The sequence below is a fragment of the Megalops cyprinoides genome, chromosome 12 (genome assembly GCF_013368585.1).
Source record: "Megalops cyprinoides isolate fMegCyp1 chromosome 12, fMegCyp1.pri, whole genome shotgun sequence".
NCBI classification, from domain to species: Eukaryota; Metazoa; Chordata; class Actinopteri; order Elopiformes; family Megalopidae; genus Megalops; species Megalops cyprinoides.
Genome location: NC_050594.1, coordinates 13,223,320 through 13,242,635, shown reverse-complemented (window position 1 = coordinate 13,242,635; position 19,316 = coordinate 13,223,320). Strand labels below are relative to the sequence as shown.

At 45.1% G+C, this 19,316-nt stretch overlaps 1 protein-coding gene across 2 annotated transcripts in view; it reads left to right on the top strand.

Moving 5' to 3' along the window:
- The window catches only part of LOC118787333 (uncharacterized protein KIAA1522 homolog), a 54,277-nt gene that overhangs the window by 6,113 nt on the left and 28,848 nt on the right, over window positions 1-19,316 (top strand). The window contains exons 1-2 of one of the 2 annotated variants that reach the window (XM_036542857.1): window positions 7,978-8,135; window positions 8,959-9,236. In XM_036542857.1, coding sequence (XP_036398750.1) covers window positions 8,990-9,236 — 247 coding nt within the window. In that variant the 5' untranslated portion in view covers window positions 7,978-8,135; window positions 8,959-8,989. Of the gene's footprint in view, window positions 1-7,977; window positions 8,136-8,958; window positions 9,237-19,316 lie in introns of those variants that run through there. The other variant, XM_036542856.1, reaches the window with a different exon arrangement.

Here is a 19,316-nt window from a genome sequence, read left to right as displayed (position 1 = left end):
TATGCTCTGCTTACAGAGAGAGCTATATTCATTAAGGATCCATGCTTAATTTTTTGTTAAATAATGATCCACTCATTTTACTTACACATAGAAGTCCCAGTTTTATGCTGATCTGATTTACAACAATTAATAGAAATACTGCTGTTCCTTTTTTATAACACCAAATCCAGATTTAGTGCTAGAGAGTACAATGTTCATTAGAAATGACAAAAAAAAGTGATTCAATGCATATATTATAAGATATACTTATTTAATTTCAGTAGGCTTGAAATGGCAGAGTTAATGAACTGTCACTCCCTGGTGTCTCGTACCGGAATGCAGGTCAGCGGAACCCATTGAGGTCATTGTCAGGCCAGTGTTCTGCAGGAGGTAAAGAACACTCTCTCTTTCAGCCAGCATTCCAGCGTTCTGGTCCCCTTTTGTCGTTGGCTGCTATTCTGGAGTGCTCGACAGAGTGGCACACTGCCTCAGCGTGTGGGATAACCGCTGTGCGGAATCGAGGCTGTCTCAGTGCAAACACATTACCCTAACACCAGGCTTCTGGATGTGTGACATGCTTTAATTGTTCTGTTTGTCCTGCTCTGTACTGTATGCTGTGTAACTTTGCCATTGGCTTAGGTTCTTACGGAGGAACTGGCTCACACGAATCAATTTCCGCCTGAAGTTGTGACTCAAGTTGTTACAAATGTGCAAAGTTTCTGAAGTTTGTATCATATGCCATACTTGCAAACTGGCAGTTCATGCGTGGCGACAATTCTCAAGCTACAGTACTAACTCCCTCATCGACTGAAAACACTGTGTTTAAAAAAAAAAGCCTGTTGTCTTCAAGCCTCATTGGAGACATCATTCAGGGCCATCATACAGTTGGTTTGTTTTCACTCTGCATGTTTGAGTATACTAAAAATAACAGACATTGTAACAACCCAGCAAACTTCCACACAGAACAGCTCCATAGTTCATGAGCAGGGACATTCAGACAAGCTCATGATTTGTAAAGGATGTTTGTTGGGAGTTAAATAAAGGTCTTTCTCAAGATGATTTAACCTGAGTCAATACTGCTGTTCGCTCACAGTGGATGAGTCCAGTTTGCTCCACTTTTGATTAAGTTGTCCTTGGAGAGCACCCCCCCCCCCCCCACCACCCCAGTTCAGCCTGTGAGAGCAGAGAGGCAGAGACATACTCAAAGTAACCAGAACTCTGTATTTAACCCACGAGAGTTTAAAAACACGGCATACACTCCATGCAAATTTAAAAGCTCAGGTGGAGGCTTGTGTTTCCCAGGGCTCAGTTTTTAGTCACCTGAGCACAAGTTCTTGAAAGGCTTTCTGTGGGGTGTGACCTTTAAAGTGTGTCATGGCTGTAGCACTTTCTGTAAACTGTTTATAGTACTAGTAGGGGTAGTGTCTAATCTAAATTATAGCACAGTGGAGAATAATTGTACACTGCGGGAGTAATGAGCGCAATACTGAACTGAGTGACAACACAGAAGAGTCAGGAGTGTAACACAGGGGTTCAGGAATGTGCACAGACCACACTGTATGACAATGTTCATCTCTGTGTGACAGTGCTCAGTGAGAGTGTAGTATACACTCATAAATTAGCAAAGAGATGCTCTTTATCACTGTGTAAGGTGTGCCATGTGCTGTTCCATATCCAGAGGCCATTTCACATCTTGTGCGTATAAAAATGTTCCGTGTGTATCTGTTACTAATTCGTAATATAGAGTGTGGAAGTAATTTTGCAATATCCAACATGTCCCTGTTCACAATGTGCAACACATTTAATGTTACCATATACACCATATGTGAGAATTCAGGCCCAGGGGTGGTGGTCTGATGGATGGGACAAGAATGTTCCTGTATAGGACTATGTTTTGGGCATCCTCGGTTAGTAAAGCCAAGCAGAGATTCATTTTTTCAAATCCTTACTCTTTACTGTTCAGTTGGGTACCTGTTGAAATGTCTAAGCATTAAGGGTTTCCATATATTCTTTTACGTGAGTTGAATATCTGGTACCATGCAGTGCCTGTGATCCACTGGTACCTGTGTCTCCAGGTTGTGTACTACAGCTTTAAGTCCAAAATATGGAATGGTGTGAATGTGCTGCTAAAATCCAACCACACCCAAGTCAAACAAAGGCTTCAGTGCTGCCACACCCTATCTATCCAAACCGTCGTCACGGGCGTGGATCAGCACTACCTGTTCCAAGCCAAGGTCGCTTTCAGCTGTCAGAGAAAGCATGCGCAGTAGAAAAAACTCCTATACTAAGTAATTTCATAGTACACTTCCCACACTAAAACCTTCCAAGTACTGCAGCTCTCCCACTAACACCTTCCACAGTACAACAACTCCTGTACAAACACCTTCCATAGGACAAACACCCTTACTAACCACTTTCAAGCACCATAGTGGCCGTAATTCTACATTACAACATAGTACAACCTCAACAGAGGTACCTCCCACAATACAACTCAAACACAATATGCAATAAAACAACACCTACTGTATATCAACGCCCTCCAAAGTACAACACCTTGCCCCAGTGGCCTATTTCATAACCAGTGGTCCCTGTTACAGTACTACAGCTGTCACTACACAATGTCACAGCACTGCACCCCCATATTAACTGTTTCCACATTTTGGTCGTCCTATATTAAACCCCTTTTCCCACAGAGAAATCAGACAAACTCGCAGTAGTACCATGCATATGGGCTTGTTGGCTAAAGGAAAGTTTGTTGCGCTCCTAATAGTGGCTTGTGCGCTGGAGTGGTGATTTTCCCAAACCTGACTCTGGTAACCTGAGAAATCTTCCTCTCCATTGAATCGCTCACAGCCCTGGGGGTGGACACAAGAGTGAAGGAAGTATAATGTTAGAATGCCGGAATTCCTCAGAATGGGCTGTGCACGCTGTATTTCCCTCAGTATGTTGTACACGCTAACTTGTTTCTATCAGAAGTGAAAGTAGCATGCTGGGAGTTGAGTTTTTTCCTACCCCACCTCCCCTTCATCAGTCAGGATAAGACGTCATCTTGCTGTGGGCTGGAGCTTTATAGACGGTGGAGTAAAAACTCCTTCATTTGGCAACTAGGTTTCTTTTCAGACCATGCTGTCTTTGATATTCTTCCATCCAGGGCTTCCTGCATAAGAAGATGAACTGCAGCCTAATGTCTATGTAGTGTGTAGACTCTGTCCGTCCCTCCCAGACTGACCTTGTACCCTTTGTGCAGTGCAAATGGAGCCAGGAATGCCAAGAGATTTAGCAGTTCTCCCAGCTCAAGCGACAAAGCCCGTCTGTTATCAGAGGAAAAGCAAATATCGTGTCGGGACATGTGCTTGGGCCTGTGAGAGGAGGATGGAAAAGAGCTTTAAATCGTGGTGGGGGTGGCCCGTCTGTTTTTCTTGGCTTGCACCTGGTGTTTGATCTCAGCCAAGCGCTGTCAGTGATTTCATGATTTTGTTTTAACAGAGTTTCCCTTTTGGTTGTCTCTGTGGCAATTTAGTTTAGCGAGATGGCCCAGAAGACAGTTTCTGTCATTTGGTGTGTGTGTGTGTGTTGGTGTGTTTGCATGTATGTTTCAGTGCATGTGGCTGTGTATCAGTGTGTATATCTGTGTGTGTGTGCGCGCGCGTGTGTGTGTGCGCGCGCGTGTGTGTGTGTGTGTGTGTGTGTGTGTGTGTGTGTGTGTGTTCTACTCCCCAGTTGTGACTATACCCACATTAGAGCCCTATGGACAAGCAGTGGGGGTCTTGTATTTTGATAGGATACTGGATCTGAGCGCTTCTCACAGGTGTCACCTGCCCTTGGGCTACTCTTTTATTCCTATAAACAGATATTTATGAGTAACCCTTCATGTGTCTTTCCCAGCAGCTGCTATAAATGGATTCCTCCTGAATGCCTCTGACTTTGGGAAAGAGGTATGCTGGCATCACACTCCCCTAGGTTGTCTGTACTGTGACCTGTTACCCGAAATTCTCAGTCTCTGTGACCTGAATCCAGCTGTTATTCCACATGCAGGGAGAGTGAATGCAGGGGGCTCCTAGCACTGTAGCCATTATGATGTCATACTGCACATGCAGGGTGTTCCTAGCACAGTGGCCTTTGTGAAGTCATGTTGTACAATCAAGGGGCTCCTAGCACACCAGCTATTGTGATGTCATTAGTGTAAGGGGACCTCCAAGCTCAGTAGCTATTGTGATATCATGTATGCAGAGACAACTCCTTGCACAGAAGCTGTTGTGGTATCATACATGCAAGCAGAGCTCAAAGTACAGTAGCTATTGTGATATCGCACACTCAAAGGACAGCTTCTAGTGCAGCATCTCTTATGATGTCACACTGAGAAGAATCTTTATTGTCGTTAAATAAGTTGGGCGCTAAAGCAACTGATTTAATTAGGTATTCGAAACAGCTGCAACAAATCAGGGCGAGTGTTTATTTCTTTTTTTTTTTTTTCAGAATTGCACAAATAATATTGGTTTGTTAGAATCTGTTTTATTTTGGCTACTGGGAGTTAGTTAATTAAACTACAGAGGTATTGACTGTAGTTTAATGACCAAGGATTATGTGTGATAAATGAACAAAAATAGTAATGACATTGGTACAGACCTGTAGACTCTCATTAAAATTTGCTGCAGCAGGGGCAAAAGCACACAAAGCACATTGACCCCAGATAATCTGCAAAAAAAAAACTGGTCTGACCTTAGAGAAATCTGTAACTGAAGCTCACTCTCTCTTTGTTTCATCCCTTTAACCTAATTGACTGATAAGGTCAAAATTAATTGATGAAAAAAATCTAATATTTGTACAAAGAATTTTGGTATGTGTTCTTGTACTTGTTTGTGATTGATTAATATGATTATCTTGTTCAAAACATGGTCATCCCCTGGGTATTTCTGCTCATGATGCTCCACAACCACGCTATGACCAGAGAAGTACAAACACTACAGGGAGTATAGGCTGAGGAGAAGTGCTTAAATTCCTGATTTTAGGGGGTACATTTAATTCCATTGTGTAGTTTAAAAAACAGGATTGTAGTTGAGGCATGTTTCACAGGAATTGTGAAATAGGATTTTGATATCTTTGCCCACGGTAAGCTGCGAGTCACTGTGGATGAAAACTATTTCTTTGTGAATGTATGTATTTGTGTGTGCTTGTGTAGGTGTGTGTATATGTATATGTGTCTGTGATTGTGTGTGTGTTGGTGTTTGTTGGTATATGTGTGTGTTTACATGAAATGAAATCGGTGGAACCTAGTGGAACGGAGCCAATTTTTTCTGCCGAAACAGGCCCCTGATCATTGCTGACAAATGAGACAGCCAGTTTCAAACCCAGGCTGTTGCGCTCGGCCTGCTTTGTTACTGGCTGATTCACTTGGGAGCCGTGTATGTGTGCTTGTGTGTGTTTATGTGTCATAAAGAGGAAGTCAGGTGGGACAGGAGGAAATCCTGCCTGAAGCACAGACCTAGATGGGTGGAAAAGAGAGAATGTGTGCCCCCGGTGGACTCTCAGTACAGTGGTGGAGGTCCCCCTTTCCTGGAGAAGAGCTGTTTCTCTGCTGAGGAGGCAGAGGTAGAAGTAGAGATCACTAAGCTTCTTGTCTCTAAGCTATGGACAAAACCACCATTGGGTTAACATGTGATCCTGAGAAGAGAAAAATACCCAACATCTGATTTGGTTGCTCCGGCACTTTAAAAAAAAAAACAGAGATGACTTAAATCAAAATATGAATTGCTGTAATCATCTTGTGTTATTTGTGTGCAAAGCACAGCATTGTGGGGTTCTTGGGAACAGTGGCTGATTAAAAACTGCAGTGATATAGTCTCTCTTTGTTTTAGATTCAGAATGATTTACCAAAGTCTCCATGACAACAGCATGTTAATGATTGCTGGTATGGACCATAAGGCATGTAGTGTAGAAGGTAGAACATCTGGTTTACCTCACCATTATTCATGGTGTCTCATATCCCCAAATGCTGTTCTAGATTCCACTGTTTAAGGGTGGGGCAATGCTTTGTTAAAGGCCTGTGTCTCTTTGGTGTAGCCAAGAATGTGCATCTCTTAGTCCCTGTTTTGTTACCAGATCTCCATGGTGATGTTTTGAATCAGTTCCACATGACTGCACTAGACTCTGACTCAGGTGGGAAATGTCCCAGCTGTGCATACCCCCCCTCTACCCATCAGACCCCCTACACTACACATCCTGTTGGTGAAATGGAAACTCTGAGTTGCCTGCCCTATGATTTCGCATTTCTCCTGATGACACTTTGCCCTTTGTCCAACAAGGTCTGAGCAGCACTGCCTTACCATGCATCGGGGGATAATTTCAGAAAGCTGAAAAGGAGAGAGAGAGAGAGAGAATGGGAGAGAGAGAGAGAATGGGAGAGAGAATGGGAGAGGAGGAGAGACAGAATGAGAGAGAGCACACTCATGGCCCGGGGGTGCCCATTTTCTGATGCTCAGTCCTGACTCTGCTTGTCTAGAATCCCTCACACTAAGGTCACATGACTCCATGGATTCATTATCCCCTGCAGAAGTGATGTTGTCAGTGGCTGGAGTCTTCCTTCCCACAATGCAATGCTGTTCAACAGGAGAAATGCAGCCGGTGAGGGGGTGAGGCTCTATTTTGTAAGTGTGAAATCTGCGCACGCCCAGTTCAGCTCCCTTGCGTTCTGTGCTGTGACTCACAGTTAAGTATCCATTTGGCTGGTTTGGATTTAGTTTAAACACCACTTTCGTTTCTTTACCTTCCCATTTTCTGGGATGACAGAAAAAGCATTCACCTGTCAGACATCAGCACTTTGACAGATTTTTAAAAAAGTGTTTCGTTTTCTCTAATGATGTGATGTTTGTTTAGGACAGAAATTCTTCACACGGTTATAGATCCTGTGTTGGGATGAATGAGACTGTGAATTCCAGTGGTTGAAGACACTGGTGTTTCCCAGTGGTGGGAAACACTGACGGTATATAAATCATGAAAGAGAGTGCAGCAACTCATTTATGACTCACGTGAAGAAAATCTGGCCGCTTACATCTGCTTTGAAATAGCTCTCAGTAACCACGCCAACCCAGGGCTATTCCCGTAAAACCTAAAATGCATCAGTACAGTTCTCGTTTCTTTCGTTTGAAGCGTGTCAGTAGAATTCTGAACTCATTAAACGAGTAGGTGAAGTATGGCGCAATTGTTATCCAACCAATGTGGTCCAAAAAATGGTTGGAAAATTGAAAGGTGCCTTTTGATCTTCATTCCCAGACAGAGTCTCACCTTTCAGCAGCAGTTTGACAGAGCTCACTAGCATGTTCTGTCTACTACTGTAGACACGTTTGTCCTAATAAGGTACGATGTAGATTATGCCATCTCAGACTGGGCTCCTCACAGTGGAGATTCAGCCATGTTGTGAAACAGGAGACACTTGCTCTCTTGTCTAAGGCAGCTCTGTGTGGAAAGGAGAGGAAATTCCCCAGGAACTGCAGGGCCAAGTGTTTTTTTTCCTCGGCACCTGAGATATAAAAGAGACGTGGGACACACACACGCACGTGTGCGCCCACAGACCGGTTTCTGACAGAGCGTAGGTCCCAGCATGGCAGTCACTGCCCTGTCAGGTCAAAGACAACAACAAAAGGGGTGGGAGGGATTTTCTCTCTCTCTCTCTGTTGCTCTCTCTCTGTCTCTCTCTGTCTCTCACACACCCTTCCTCCCTCCCTCCCTCCTGCGCTCTGTGTGCATGCCTGCCCTTGTTTGTGTGTGTGTGTCAGGCAGTGAAGTCCGGGATCAGGTTGCGTTGCTGTACCTGCAGGTTGGAGGTATGTGCAGAGCCCTGTGAGTCAGAGCTCTGGCACACCTGCCCTCATACCTGCTCTCATACCTGTGCCTGCAGTCTCACTGCTCCCCTGCCGTCCCCGTCACCGAGCTGAGCGCTGACACGCAGCGAGTCGTTTCCACTGCTCAGTTTGCTTGGGTTTCTGCTCCTGCTGCCGCCAGGGTTCTGTAGCATTTCTGGATGTGTTTTTTTTTTGGAGCTGGTATGCCAGAGGAGAGGAGCAGAGAGTTTGTAGCCGCGCGTTTCTGGCTAATGGGATCTGGAGGAGTGCAGGGCTGATCTGAGTACAGTCGGGAGGAGAGAAGAGTTGAAGCGGAGAGTAAGTGTGAATGGGAACCCGGAGGAGTACATCTGTGCACAGCTTTGAGGAGAGTGGAAAAAGCTGACCTTGCTCTGTCAGCTCAGAGATGGTAGTGTGCTGCCGGACCACAGTGCTCAGGAAGCTGGTGGTGTTCTCCTCAGAGTTCTCCACAGTGCTGCTGTGAGAGACGTGATTACACTCTTAAAGCTGTCAGAGGAGGTGGGATTTCCTTCCCCTGTTTCCCCTGCATGGGAGTTTACATGCTGGATGTGAACATGGGTTTTATATGCTGGGTGTGCGCTGCACAGTGTGAAGTTTACATGTTAACTGTGTACAGTGCATGCTGATCCTATTGTTATGTATTTTTCCTTATTGTTTCGCTTTTTCTTTAGATTCTACAGGTAATGGTACTGCTTCGTTTGGAGCTGTTTTTCAGAGACGTGCGTGTCAGTGTGTGCGCGTGCATGGGTATGTGCGTGTGTGTATATTTGTGTGCGTGTGTGCTTTTGTGTGCATGCCTCTGTGTGTGTGTGTGCGTGCATGCATTAGTGTGTGTGTGTTTGTGTAGACAAACTGGGTTTGCTTAAGGAAGCCACTACCTTACAGCCCAAACTCTTGGCAGTGTGTGTGTGATTAATGCTGCCGGTGGTTAGTTCCTGTTCCTTTAAGGCTATTCCTTCCTTTTACATAAGGAGCAGAGAGAGACACAAAGGACACAGCATTGATGGTGTTTGTATATATTTCATCAAATTACTCAGCTGTTGTTTCCTCTCTCCCCCCTCCTTTATTTTCCCCGCTCTCTCTCTCTTTACCTTGCCCCTTCCTGAACCTTGCTGGACAGGTCTCGGGGAGTGAGTAGGGGGAACCTCAGGATGTCTATGCGGAGTCCGGTGGGGGACTTGGTCCCCCCGGACGTAGCGGAGATCCTGGCCCGGGAAAGGCAGACCAACCGGGCCAAGAAGAAACGCGGGGGCTCATTGGGCCGGGCCTTCAGCTGGTTCAAGAGCAAGAAGAAGAAGAAGGGCAGCAGCAGCAGCAACGGGCAGACCCGGGCGGGGCACGCGGGCGAGGGCTGGGTGGGCAAGCAGGGCCACCCGCTCGGCCATGACGGCACTAAAGGTAAGAGTCTGGGGTTTCCACTGTCTCCCTGTCTGCCCACAGTGAGTCAGCAGCCAGCAGCTTGTCCCTGTTAGGGACTGGCCATGTGTTTGCCATCAGCTGGCCTCCTTCTCCTTTGAGTCCATACGACAACTGTGCCTAGTCTGCACGGAGGTCACCTAGATAGAGCAGTCATTGTGGTAACCTGCCTTCTGACTTGAGTGTGGTTTGTTTAGTCCCGGAATCACAAGTAACTGTTTGTTCAAATAGCCGCAAATCAAATAATTGACGTTTCACATGGGAAAAGGACGAGAACCGGAGCTGGCTGCTTTTTTTGTGGAGTCTGGATGTGTGCGAGTGCTGCCATATGTGTCACACTCCTTATGGCCAAGCATGGATTGTCTCCACTGTGGAGTGCGGCCAGTCTCCCACATTGGATATGGCCAGTCTCTTGCATTGGTTTTATGTTGCTTGGGTGGTATGCTTGCTAGTGAGATGGATTCCGTTTTAAGTGTTTTGTTGTATTGCCCTCCAAGACGTCAGTTTGGCCCCACCACAACATGCAGAATTAAGTTCAGCTGAGAAGTTGCTGTCCGTCTCTGACCCCTCTATAACTGCAACATGGTGACAGATAACTCCTTCAGCCCTGGAAATGATCAATGTCGTTATCATTAGCTCCTGGTCAGAATGGGAACGAAATGGTAACCTTCCTTTTCCACTGTAGAGCATTTGCAGTCCAGGAAGTTGTCTCAGTCTGGGCAATAGCAGCATTCATATTATGCCATTTGTTGCAGTTCTGGTTGTGGATGAAACGATGGTACAGCAGTTGTGCTGGGTAGTAGTAGAGTCGGCTTTGGCTTCAGTGCTTGCGAGCCCGGCTCCAGCTCTGCAGTGGAAAAGGGTATGATTGCAGTGTCCCTGCTGGGGTTTCCTGGTGAAACATGCTCTGTAGACAGGATTGGCTGGATTTGCTCAACAGGTTAGCAGAGGGTCTTAATGTCATAACTTTTTTTTTTTTTTTTTTTGCAGGGAGGGTGGGGAAGGTGACATGACTTCCTGTTTTTTTTAAGGTGTTTGCCAACTGAAAAAAAGCACTAAACCCTCTCTTCTTTACAAAGGCTCTGTAGAGCTCAGTAAATCCTTGAATAGCAAAATTCCGTTTTTGTTTCATGTTTTTGTAAAGCAAAAAAGTGTAAATTAGTGGAAACAGGGAAGGAAACTGCATGTGGCCAAAACTTGTGCACATAAGTTGTGACCAGCCTGCTGGTTGGCTCCGGTTATTGTTCATTTGTTGTAAGGTTATTGTTGGCCATTTGCATTGATTTTTTTCTCTTCCTGTTGTGCCAGCAGATACAAATGTAGGCTGGCCCTTTCTTTAAGCTGTGAATAGAGCCCCAGGAGCTTGTGATTGACCCATTAAAAGTGTCACAATGTAGCGGTCTGTGGAATATAATGTTGTCTCTTAATAAGGTCGTCTCTGCCTGCATGCTGGAGGGTGGTGTAATGTGCTTGCAGGGCCTAGGTCATGTGCTTGCAGTGCGTGTTTATGCAGCAGAGGACATGTTTACACTGTGGGTGACTCACCTCATGCCCTTTGACCTCCATGGGGCATTGTTTGCAATGTGGCAAATCCCCCCTGTTTTTCGCTTCTTCAGTTTTCCTATCTGTAGAGTTTCAGCCCTGTGAGACAGATTGCAAACATACACACACACACACACACACACTTACAAGCACACATACACGTATGCACATTTAGGAGGTGAATTATTGATCATCATTGCAGTTTACATGAATGGGCTTGTGTGCTTTATTATGAGCATGGTAAAGATGTTTTTTCTTGTCCCTTCTCATCTTTTCCCCTCTCTGTCCTGTCCTCCTCTCTCCTCCCCTCTGATCCCCTCCTCACAATGTTTTCAAATTCCTGTCTTAGTAACAGACAGTGTTTGGTTCCGTTTCTCTTTTGAAGTCAGTCACAGGCACCTGTATCTCCTCTACTGAGGCTATAGCACTAGTAAATCCTGGATATATCACTCCCTAGTGACAGTGGGGAGCTAAGAGAATACAGTAGGTCTCTCCACTGCTCATTCTTAAAAACCTGTCGGGTTACTTTCACCAAGCTGTCATGGAACCTGTCGAGAAAAAACACATTCACAAAAAAACTCCCTTCAGAAGTTTCTTCATGTCCCCCAAACCTCTCGGTGCATTGCCTCTATGGATTCTGCCTCTTTTTTCCCCCTCCCCCCACAATAAGACGTGTGTGAGAGTTTGTCCAGGCATTTCGCTGGAGGTCGTATCTCAAGGTTGCAGAAAGTGCTGACATCACGGGGGCCTTGCTGTTCCACTTGGTTGTGTCTGGCACAGTCTCTGTATTCTTCTCCTCCTGGCATCGGTGGAGGATTCTTCAGCTGCTTTTTTTTCGTCTCCTTTTTAATTCCCTGACAACTCAGTGTTGATTGGAGGGATTCTGGGTAATGTCAGACTGGGGATTGTGCTCTCGCAGTGAGACGGGTCTGCGAAGAGATTAGAGACAAAGACAGAGCTTCGCTGGGGAGAGTCGTCAAGACTCTGCGGGTTCGACCAGCAGCTGTGCTGCCTCACTCACTTCCGCTTCTGCCTTGCTTCACTGTTTAAACAAAAATCCATCCCTACCTGAATTTACCTGTGCAACAGCACTCAAGAATATCTGACTCATACACCACTGTGCCAGAGGCTGTGCTTGTGTAACATTGTGTGTTTGCACACTGTACTTTCTGTGTGTGAGTTTCTGTGTAGGTTGAATGTGTGTGTGTGTGTGTGTGTGTGTTAGTATGGGCATTTGCCTGTGAGCTTGAATGAAAGCTTGACAAATCAATAGTTTGTCATTTCTACCAAAAAAAAACTGTATTTTAAATGACAGTAGGAGATGACAAAACCAAAAAGTAGGAAAATTCAACTAAGAGCACCATTGCACTCTCACATGACGTCTGTCCTGACAATGCTCTTTATCGTATTGCTTTTCAAAATGCTGTTGTTACATGATTTGTGTGTGTGTGTGTGTGTGTGTGTGTGTGCGTGTGCGCGCGCGAGAGCCATTAACTCCACCCCCACCCCAATATTAGCGTGTCACTCAACATGGTCACTCCCAGCAACTAGACCACTCAACCTATCAGCGAGCTGCCGATGTCCCACCCAGTGACTACTGGACACACCTACCTGTCGTTTCCAGGAACAGGGTCATGGTGTTATCAGCGGGTGCTGCTCGGGCAAACAAGCGCAATACTGCAGCTGGTACAAAGGTGTACCCCTTAGAGAGAGACAAAGAGGCAGTGAGAGAGAGGGAGGGGGGCTGGAAGGGTAGGGAGGGAGGGAGAGACGCAGAGTTAGCTGGGGCTGACTTTGATGGGATGGGGCGTAAAAACATTCTGCTTTAACAAGGAGGGAGGCCCATGTAAGTGGGACATGCATCCTGACCCCAGCAGGAGGTATGCCCACGTCTGGCCTCTCCTTAGTGCTTGTCTGGGCAGCACTGCCTTGATTCTGAACCAGGGGTTGGGTTTTTATGTGAGTTATTGTCTCCGGAGTGTGGGAACAGTGTGAGTTTGCATGAACACACTACTGCCCACTCAACCTCTCCAAGCACCAAGAGGGTGGAGAGTTCCAAACAAACACATTAAGAACTGTGAAACAATGGTCGGGTGGCACTGTGTTTATTTTACAGGAGTCACGCTGGTGGTTGAAAGGGAGGCATGTGCTCATTTGATTTTTGTTCTTTTATCTTTGATATTCAAGATTCATGAGCCAAGGACACACTGGCTTGTACACTTACACTCAGCAAGCAGGGCTGCAGTGCATTTACACCCATGACCTTCCTCAGGCTGTCGCCGTCAGGGGCTCGTCTGTTGTGCCATCAGCAGAATGTAATGTGATGGACAACAAACATGTTACACTTTGGAGTTTACACTGTGTGCGTGCCAGAGGTATTTCTCTGTAAGGCGCAACTGTGTGTCTCATTTTCAGTCTGATCATTTGTGCAGATTTACTCTCCCTGCGTTGCCTGTCTGTTGTATTCTGTGTAGCTCACATTACCAGTATGGTACATTACCATGGTGCATGGTAATTTTGCACCTCATGATACATTACCGGTACCACAGCAGCTTTAATTAAGTTATGTGAGCTAATTAAGCTTATCTTTTATTATTGGCCAGGTAAACACCCTGAAATATTCAATGTTATATTCCATTTTGCAGAGACACACATGTAGAGATGCACGCATGTAGATAGACTCTTCCTAAAGTACAAAGAAGCACCAGTTTCTCCTTTATTAATGTACAGCACAGCGTATCATCTGGAAAACAATAGGTTAGTTTTCTACGCAGGTGTAAAAATGCTTAAAATAATGAATAAATTTAAGGTTAACTTGAAATGGTGCGCATTTGATCCCTCTCTTGGTGAATTAAGTGTTAAGGCAAACTATTCACATGCAGTCTGTCTCCTCTGTGTTTCGCTGGTGAGCAGATCATTGTACAAACTGTGACTGATAGTCCCCTCCTGCCATGCCTCTGTCCAGCCCCTGATCAGCCAGTCACACCTGCCCCGCCAAACCCTGCCCTGCTCACACCTATTCCCTACCCCACCCCAGCATGGCAGATGGACAGTCGGGTTTCTCACCACCCTCTCTGTACAGTGTGCCGTCTACCCACTCATCAGCCACACTCACACAAACTGAAAAGCGCCAGCATCCTCCTGCATAGAGCGAACCCATTTCCCACTGACCTCTCGGAGAAACGCTGGTGAGCAGTGGTCAGAGTGCAGGATTCAGGACCAGGCTTCGGTAGTCTCCTGCCCTAGGAGGTCCAGAACATTACTGTAAAACCCTAGCGTCAGAATGCTTGAATTGCTTCACTGCACATCCAGCTGTTTGAATGTGTAGCATGTGAGCATGTGGGTAAAAGAGAGCATCTGCTAATCAGGTGAATGATGGAAGTAATTTAAGAGTTTATACTCTGGTGTTGACTTATGCGTTTGAGATGCATGTTAGCTGTACAGGTAAGCATGCAAGGAATGAGGCCTTTAGCAATGGGCCCATTGTAAGATTCAGACCTTGTGCGATGACAAGCCAGCTGCTATAATGTTCTCCTTTTTCATTAATAAGTCGCTCACAATCATCGGGGCATGATCCAACTAGCACAAGGGAACCTGCGCTAGTTGTGCTAATCGTGCTTTCAGGTTTAAACATGAAGATGTTGAGAAACAGGTTGACTGTTTGCTATTGGTGAGGGCTCCAGCCATGAGCACTTGTGTCCTGTTTTTTAATGGACTGTGGATTTTTTTGAGTGGTGGGCTACGATCCCATGCATGTTTCTATGTGGAATCTCACATCAAGATGTGCCTCTGTCAGGCAGATCTCAGGTCAGCCTTTGCCACACAATTAACGACACTGTGAATTTTTCAAAACGCAAAATGTTTAGACTTATTATTGTAAATATTTCACATGTTGTTGACTTTGCATATCCAGCACTCATTTGAAACGTGTCTTCGGATTTTAATGTAATTGTATCTTTTGAATTTGCTTTCATCTGAATAATAATAAGTGATGTAATGATATGACTCATGAGCATGAACCCGCACGTTTCCCTGGTCTCATAACTGTTCGGGTGGAAAAGGGATAACTGTAAGCACCTGAGAATCTCCTCCAACTCCCTTCAACCACACTGATCTCAGTTCAGTGCTCAGCATGTGATGCTGGTGTTTCTTAGGGGAATTTCAAGTGAAGAGCAGATCTGAAATGCCCAAACATTTTCAACTATGACCTTCCCAACTGCCCTTATAGAGTGTAGCTGTGATACATGCTGACACTAAAGGCATCCACTCACTCCTAACCTGTTGCAGTGAGGACCAATCAGTCAGTCTGTCAGTGTTTACTCTACGCACCTATCACAATGGATATCTCCAGTGTGCGATAGGCACAAGGGAAAGTAGAGAAAGTAAATATAAAATATCTGTGAATTATTACAAAGATTGCAGAGGTGGAGCAAATGTGAGAATATTGAATGGACACTGAATTGTAATGCATCTGCTCACAAAAATATGAAATCATGAAAAAGTCAACAGTGAGAATGAAAGCATTGTAACTGTGAGAGTCATAGAAAAGGAATGAAGAAGCAGAAGATGAAAACATGAATATAGCAAAAAAAAAAAAAACCAAGCTAAATTAGTAATGCTGAAGACCTGGCAATACCACTCTCAGACATGCATGAATATGGGCCAAAAACACCAACGCATGTCAGGCACTAGAGTGTTTGAGTTGTTGTTCAGGTTTCTGTCCTGCGGGTCACCAGCAGAGAGCCAACCGATTCAGTGATGTCATCGATGTATTCAGGAGCCCTGGCTGCCGGGGGTGTTGCGCCTGGTCTTACTTTCCTCTCCAGGAAGTTGTGTGTTGTCATCACCATCATCATCCTCACCACTACCACTACCACTGAGGGAGCAAATCCAGCATTGTGGCTACCTCCCTCTGCTCCCTCCTCAAGGCTGTTCTGGAGAGAGGACTTCCTCCCATTAATCACACTGTTCGCAAAACACTTCCTGAAACAGCACTTACATGCGTCAGGATGTTGAGAAATCGGCTACGTATTTTGTGCTGGGGCAGAATGAACAAGCTAAGTGCTCAAGTTTATGTGCTTATGAACGCTTTCCTGAATCACAGAAAGGGTGTGGCAGAACAGCACTTTCCTACTGCCAGCGCCGACACCTACTGGCTGGGCACCAGTAGTACCCGTCCCTCCTCAGCGAAAAAACACACAGCAGTTCGCTTTGAGCTTTTCTGCCAGTCTTCAGTTTTTAATCGCTCGGTTTCAGATGTTCTCTGATTGGCTGCTGAGATCCAGCCAGCTTTGGTCCTTTCTCTAATCTGTGGCCCTCACATTCCTCCCCCGCTGTCTGTCTGTGTGGTCTCCACTGTGTGATCAAAGACTGCCCAGGCACTTATCTACACTGCACTCATTATTTAATCTACAGCTTGACAGTGCATAACGCTGGTACAGTGATCCGTCAAAAATTAATTCAAAATAACTAATAAATGTCTTTATGTAACAGTCCCCCCTTCCAATGTATATGAACCTAAGAACATGAGGTGTTTAATGATGAAAACAGTCCATTCAACCCAGTTAGGCTCTTACAGTCTAGATCATAGCCAGAATTATGTAGCACTGTGTCAAGCCTGGTCTTGAACAAGAGTCTCTGCCCCCACTGTGAATGCTGGTAAATTATCCCATACATTATCAACTTTGAAAAAACACTTTCTCGTGTTAGTGTTAAATTTACCTTTCTTCCTGTACCCTCTTGTTCTGCTGAGAGAACTCATTTTGGGACATATAGGTAGGGACAGGAAGATGAAGATTCAGCTGAGATCAAATGTAGTGTTGGATAGCAGGAAGTATGTTTTGTTTGTGACAGTGTAGTCATTGTGCTCTGAGTTGTGGCACGTATCCAGGCAGCGCTGTGTGACAGGTACTGTGTGCCTCTGTGTAATTATAGCCTATAGGCCTGTGGTCAAAATGTGGTTGATCTGCTCTTTATTCCATATTTAAATGGACAGCAAGCACAAACAGCTGTTTGTTTGTGTAGAACTGTATGTCATTATTTATTTTTCTGTGTGTAGTGTGTCATGAGTTTATTTTACTATTGTATTCCAAATCCAAAAGCATGTGATTATTTCATTTGTGTGTGTTGGCATTCTTATCCTCACTGGTGACTGGCAATTCTTTCCCTTCAAAACGTCTGAAATAGAACTTTGACTGGACCAGCCTCCGGGGATCCAATCAAGAGCCAGAGACTGTTCACCAAACTCCCAATCACACCTCTGTTTTGTAGGGCAAAACCACACCCCTGCTAAACAGGAGTTAGGGGGATTTCCTTGCTCGATAAACACTGCTTTGAACAGGTGCTCGCATCTTGTTTGTGATGATTTTCAGGTTTCATTCCAGACTCTAGAACTTGAATGGCTTTGGTCATCCCACCAGAGAGACGACTGCCTGGTGATCAGAGTGTGTTGCTATTAATCCACTCAGGAGGGTGTGGTTGCATTCAGATCTGGCTCCTCATTGGATGGAATCTGCAGCAAAAGTTCCACACAGATAATGATGATCCAGGTTAATCCCTGTGTAGGTGGCAGAGATTACTGCAAGAATAATTTAGACCATGGATGGCAGTAATTTTGCATTTCACATGCGATTATTTTACATAGATTTCCACTTCACTGTGACTATTAGGTAGCTGAGATGTTATCATTTTTCTGGTTTCTGTATTTAAATGAAAAATGTTGCGTCATCCTAGCTGTCAGATCAGATTAAATTAGAAAAGGTTAGAGAGATTTAATGATGATGAGTGGAAATCCGAGAATTACGTATGGGTGGGTTTGTGGTTGTCTCTCTCTTTACAGGACTAGAAGCTATAAAGCACACAAGCTTAGCAGCAGCCTCTCACAGATCTGTTATCTCTCGCTGATAATGCTGTAAATGAGTCAATGCATTTTTGATTTATTTATCTTTCCCTCTGCGTTTCCTGTACACAGTGGAGCTGAAAGCTTAGGTGCAATCGAGCTGGGTCATGTGACCAGGACGGCTCCAGGCCTGACCTGCGGTGGGCTGGTCACGTGTCTTGGGTTTTTATATGCTGTACCAAGCCCGGGCATGTTCCCGCTCAGACAGAAAGAATGGCTGCAGCTGGAGCTCTGGCTGTAGGTCTCCCACCATAGGCTGTTGCTGTCGCACCTGATGTAAAGATGTCATATGTTCACCACTGTTCAAGATCCCTGATTCTAAATGGGCTTGTTTTGCCCCCTTCATGTGATCTTCATCTGATCTCAACATAATGATATCTTCAGAAAACCTGAGCTTCCAACAGTATGTGGCTTTAGAGGCCTACACAGGAGCTGAGGCCCCACACTGCAACTGTGTATTTGATTCAATTTGAACCTTGGCTGATGATGTAATTAGTGTTTTCTCAGATGTGCCGTGACCTCTGGTCACCACTAGAGGGAGCGGCCACAATGTTTTAAAAATCACAGCAGGTGAGAAAAACTACAGGTGCAGTAATGTGTGATGAGTGCTTAATGTAATCAGGATGGGAAGGTGTACTGTATCTTGGCACTAAATACTACAGTATTTCAACCAGTGCACACTGTTTGCAGACGTGCAATACATGCACTTTTCTGTAAGTTTAGGGTAGCACTATGCATATCAACCACAAAGAGAGTGTTTTTTTAATTTATCTGAGGTCTGCATTAATGCAGAGATCAACCTGTTCTCTCTACTCTCCACCCGCAATAAGTTGAGTGTGATGAGCAGTGGTTAGGCTTCTGTCCACCCTGTGTGTTGGCCATGTAGGGGAATGGGCAAAGAACTTGGGCAGGTTAAGCATTTGTCTCTGTTTGTGACATCACAGAAGGGCTGTGGTGCAAATGGACAGGAATGTTGGTCTCTGTTTTATACATGGTGACTGCACAGGGAGGCTTACTGTATTTCCATGGCCATTTGACCTCCCTCACAAAGAAGTACACACACCCTGTCAAAGTTCAGAGAGGAAGTGTCAGCTGTCAGTGATCAGAGAGAGATCAGAGAGAGATATGTCTGAAGAAAACTCGACACCTGCTTTCACTTCACAGTTGAAAGCTGATGAGTGACTAGAATGATGTCATCAAAGAGCGCCACTTTGCCTTGCTCTTATCTTTCAGTTTAGTTATTTATATTTCCTTCCTGTTAATCACATGTGACTTGTCCCTGTGGAATGTGTGCTGTTCTGTCAGCCAGCTTTACTGTACTTTCTGTTAAACTTTAAGCAGAATTACTTTGAAGCACAACAGTTTGCTCAATACAGCCAACAGAGTTGGACCAATTGATTTTTAACTTTTTGTTTGCAACGACTGATCAAATATGTGGTTACTGACATCAGAATGACAGGAATCTGACAGAAGGGAGGAGTGTTCTGGGAAGGCATCCAGGTATTCATGGTAGTGAAATGGGCCTGCCCCAGACAAGTCTCATGTGTTTTGCTGTGGGGAGACAAATCATTTCAGTGGTTCATATGGGTCAGTGATTGACAGGTGATGTTAGCTCCACTCAG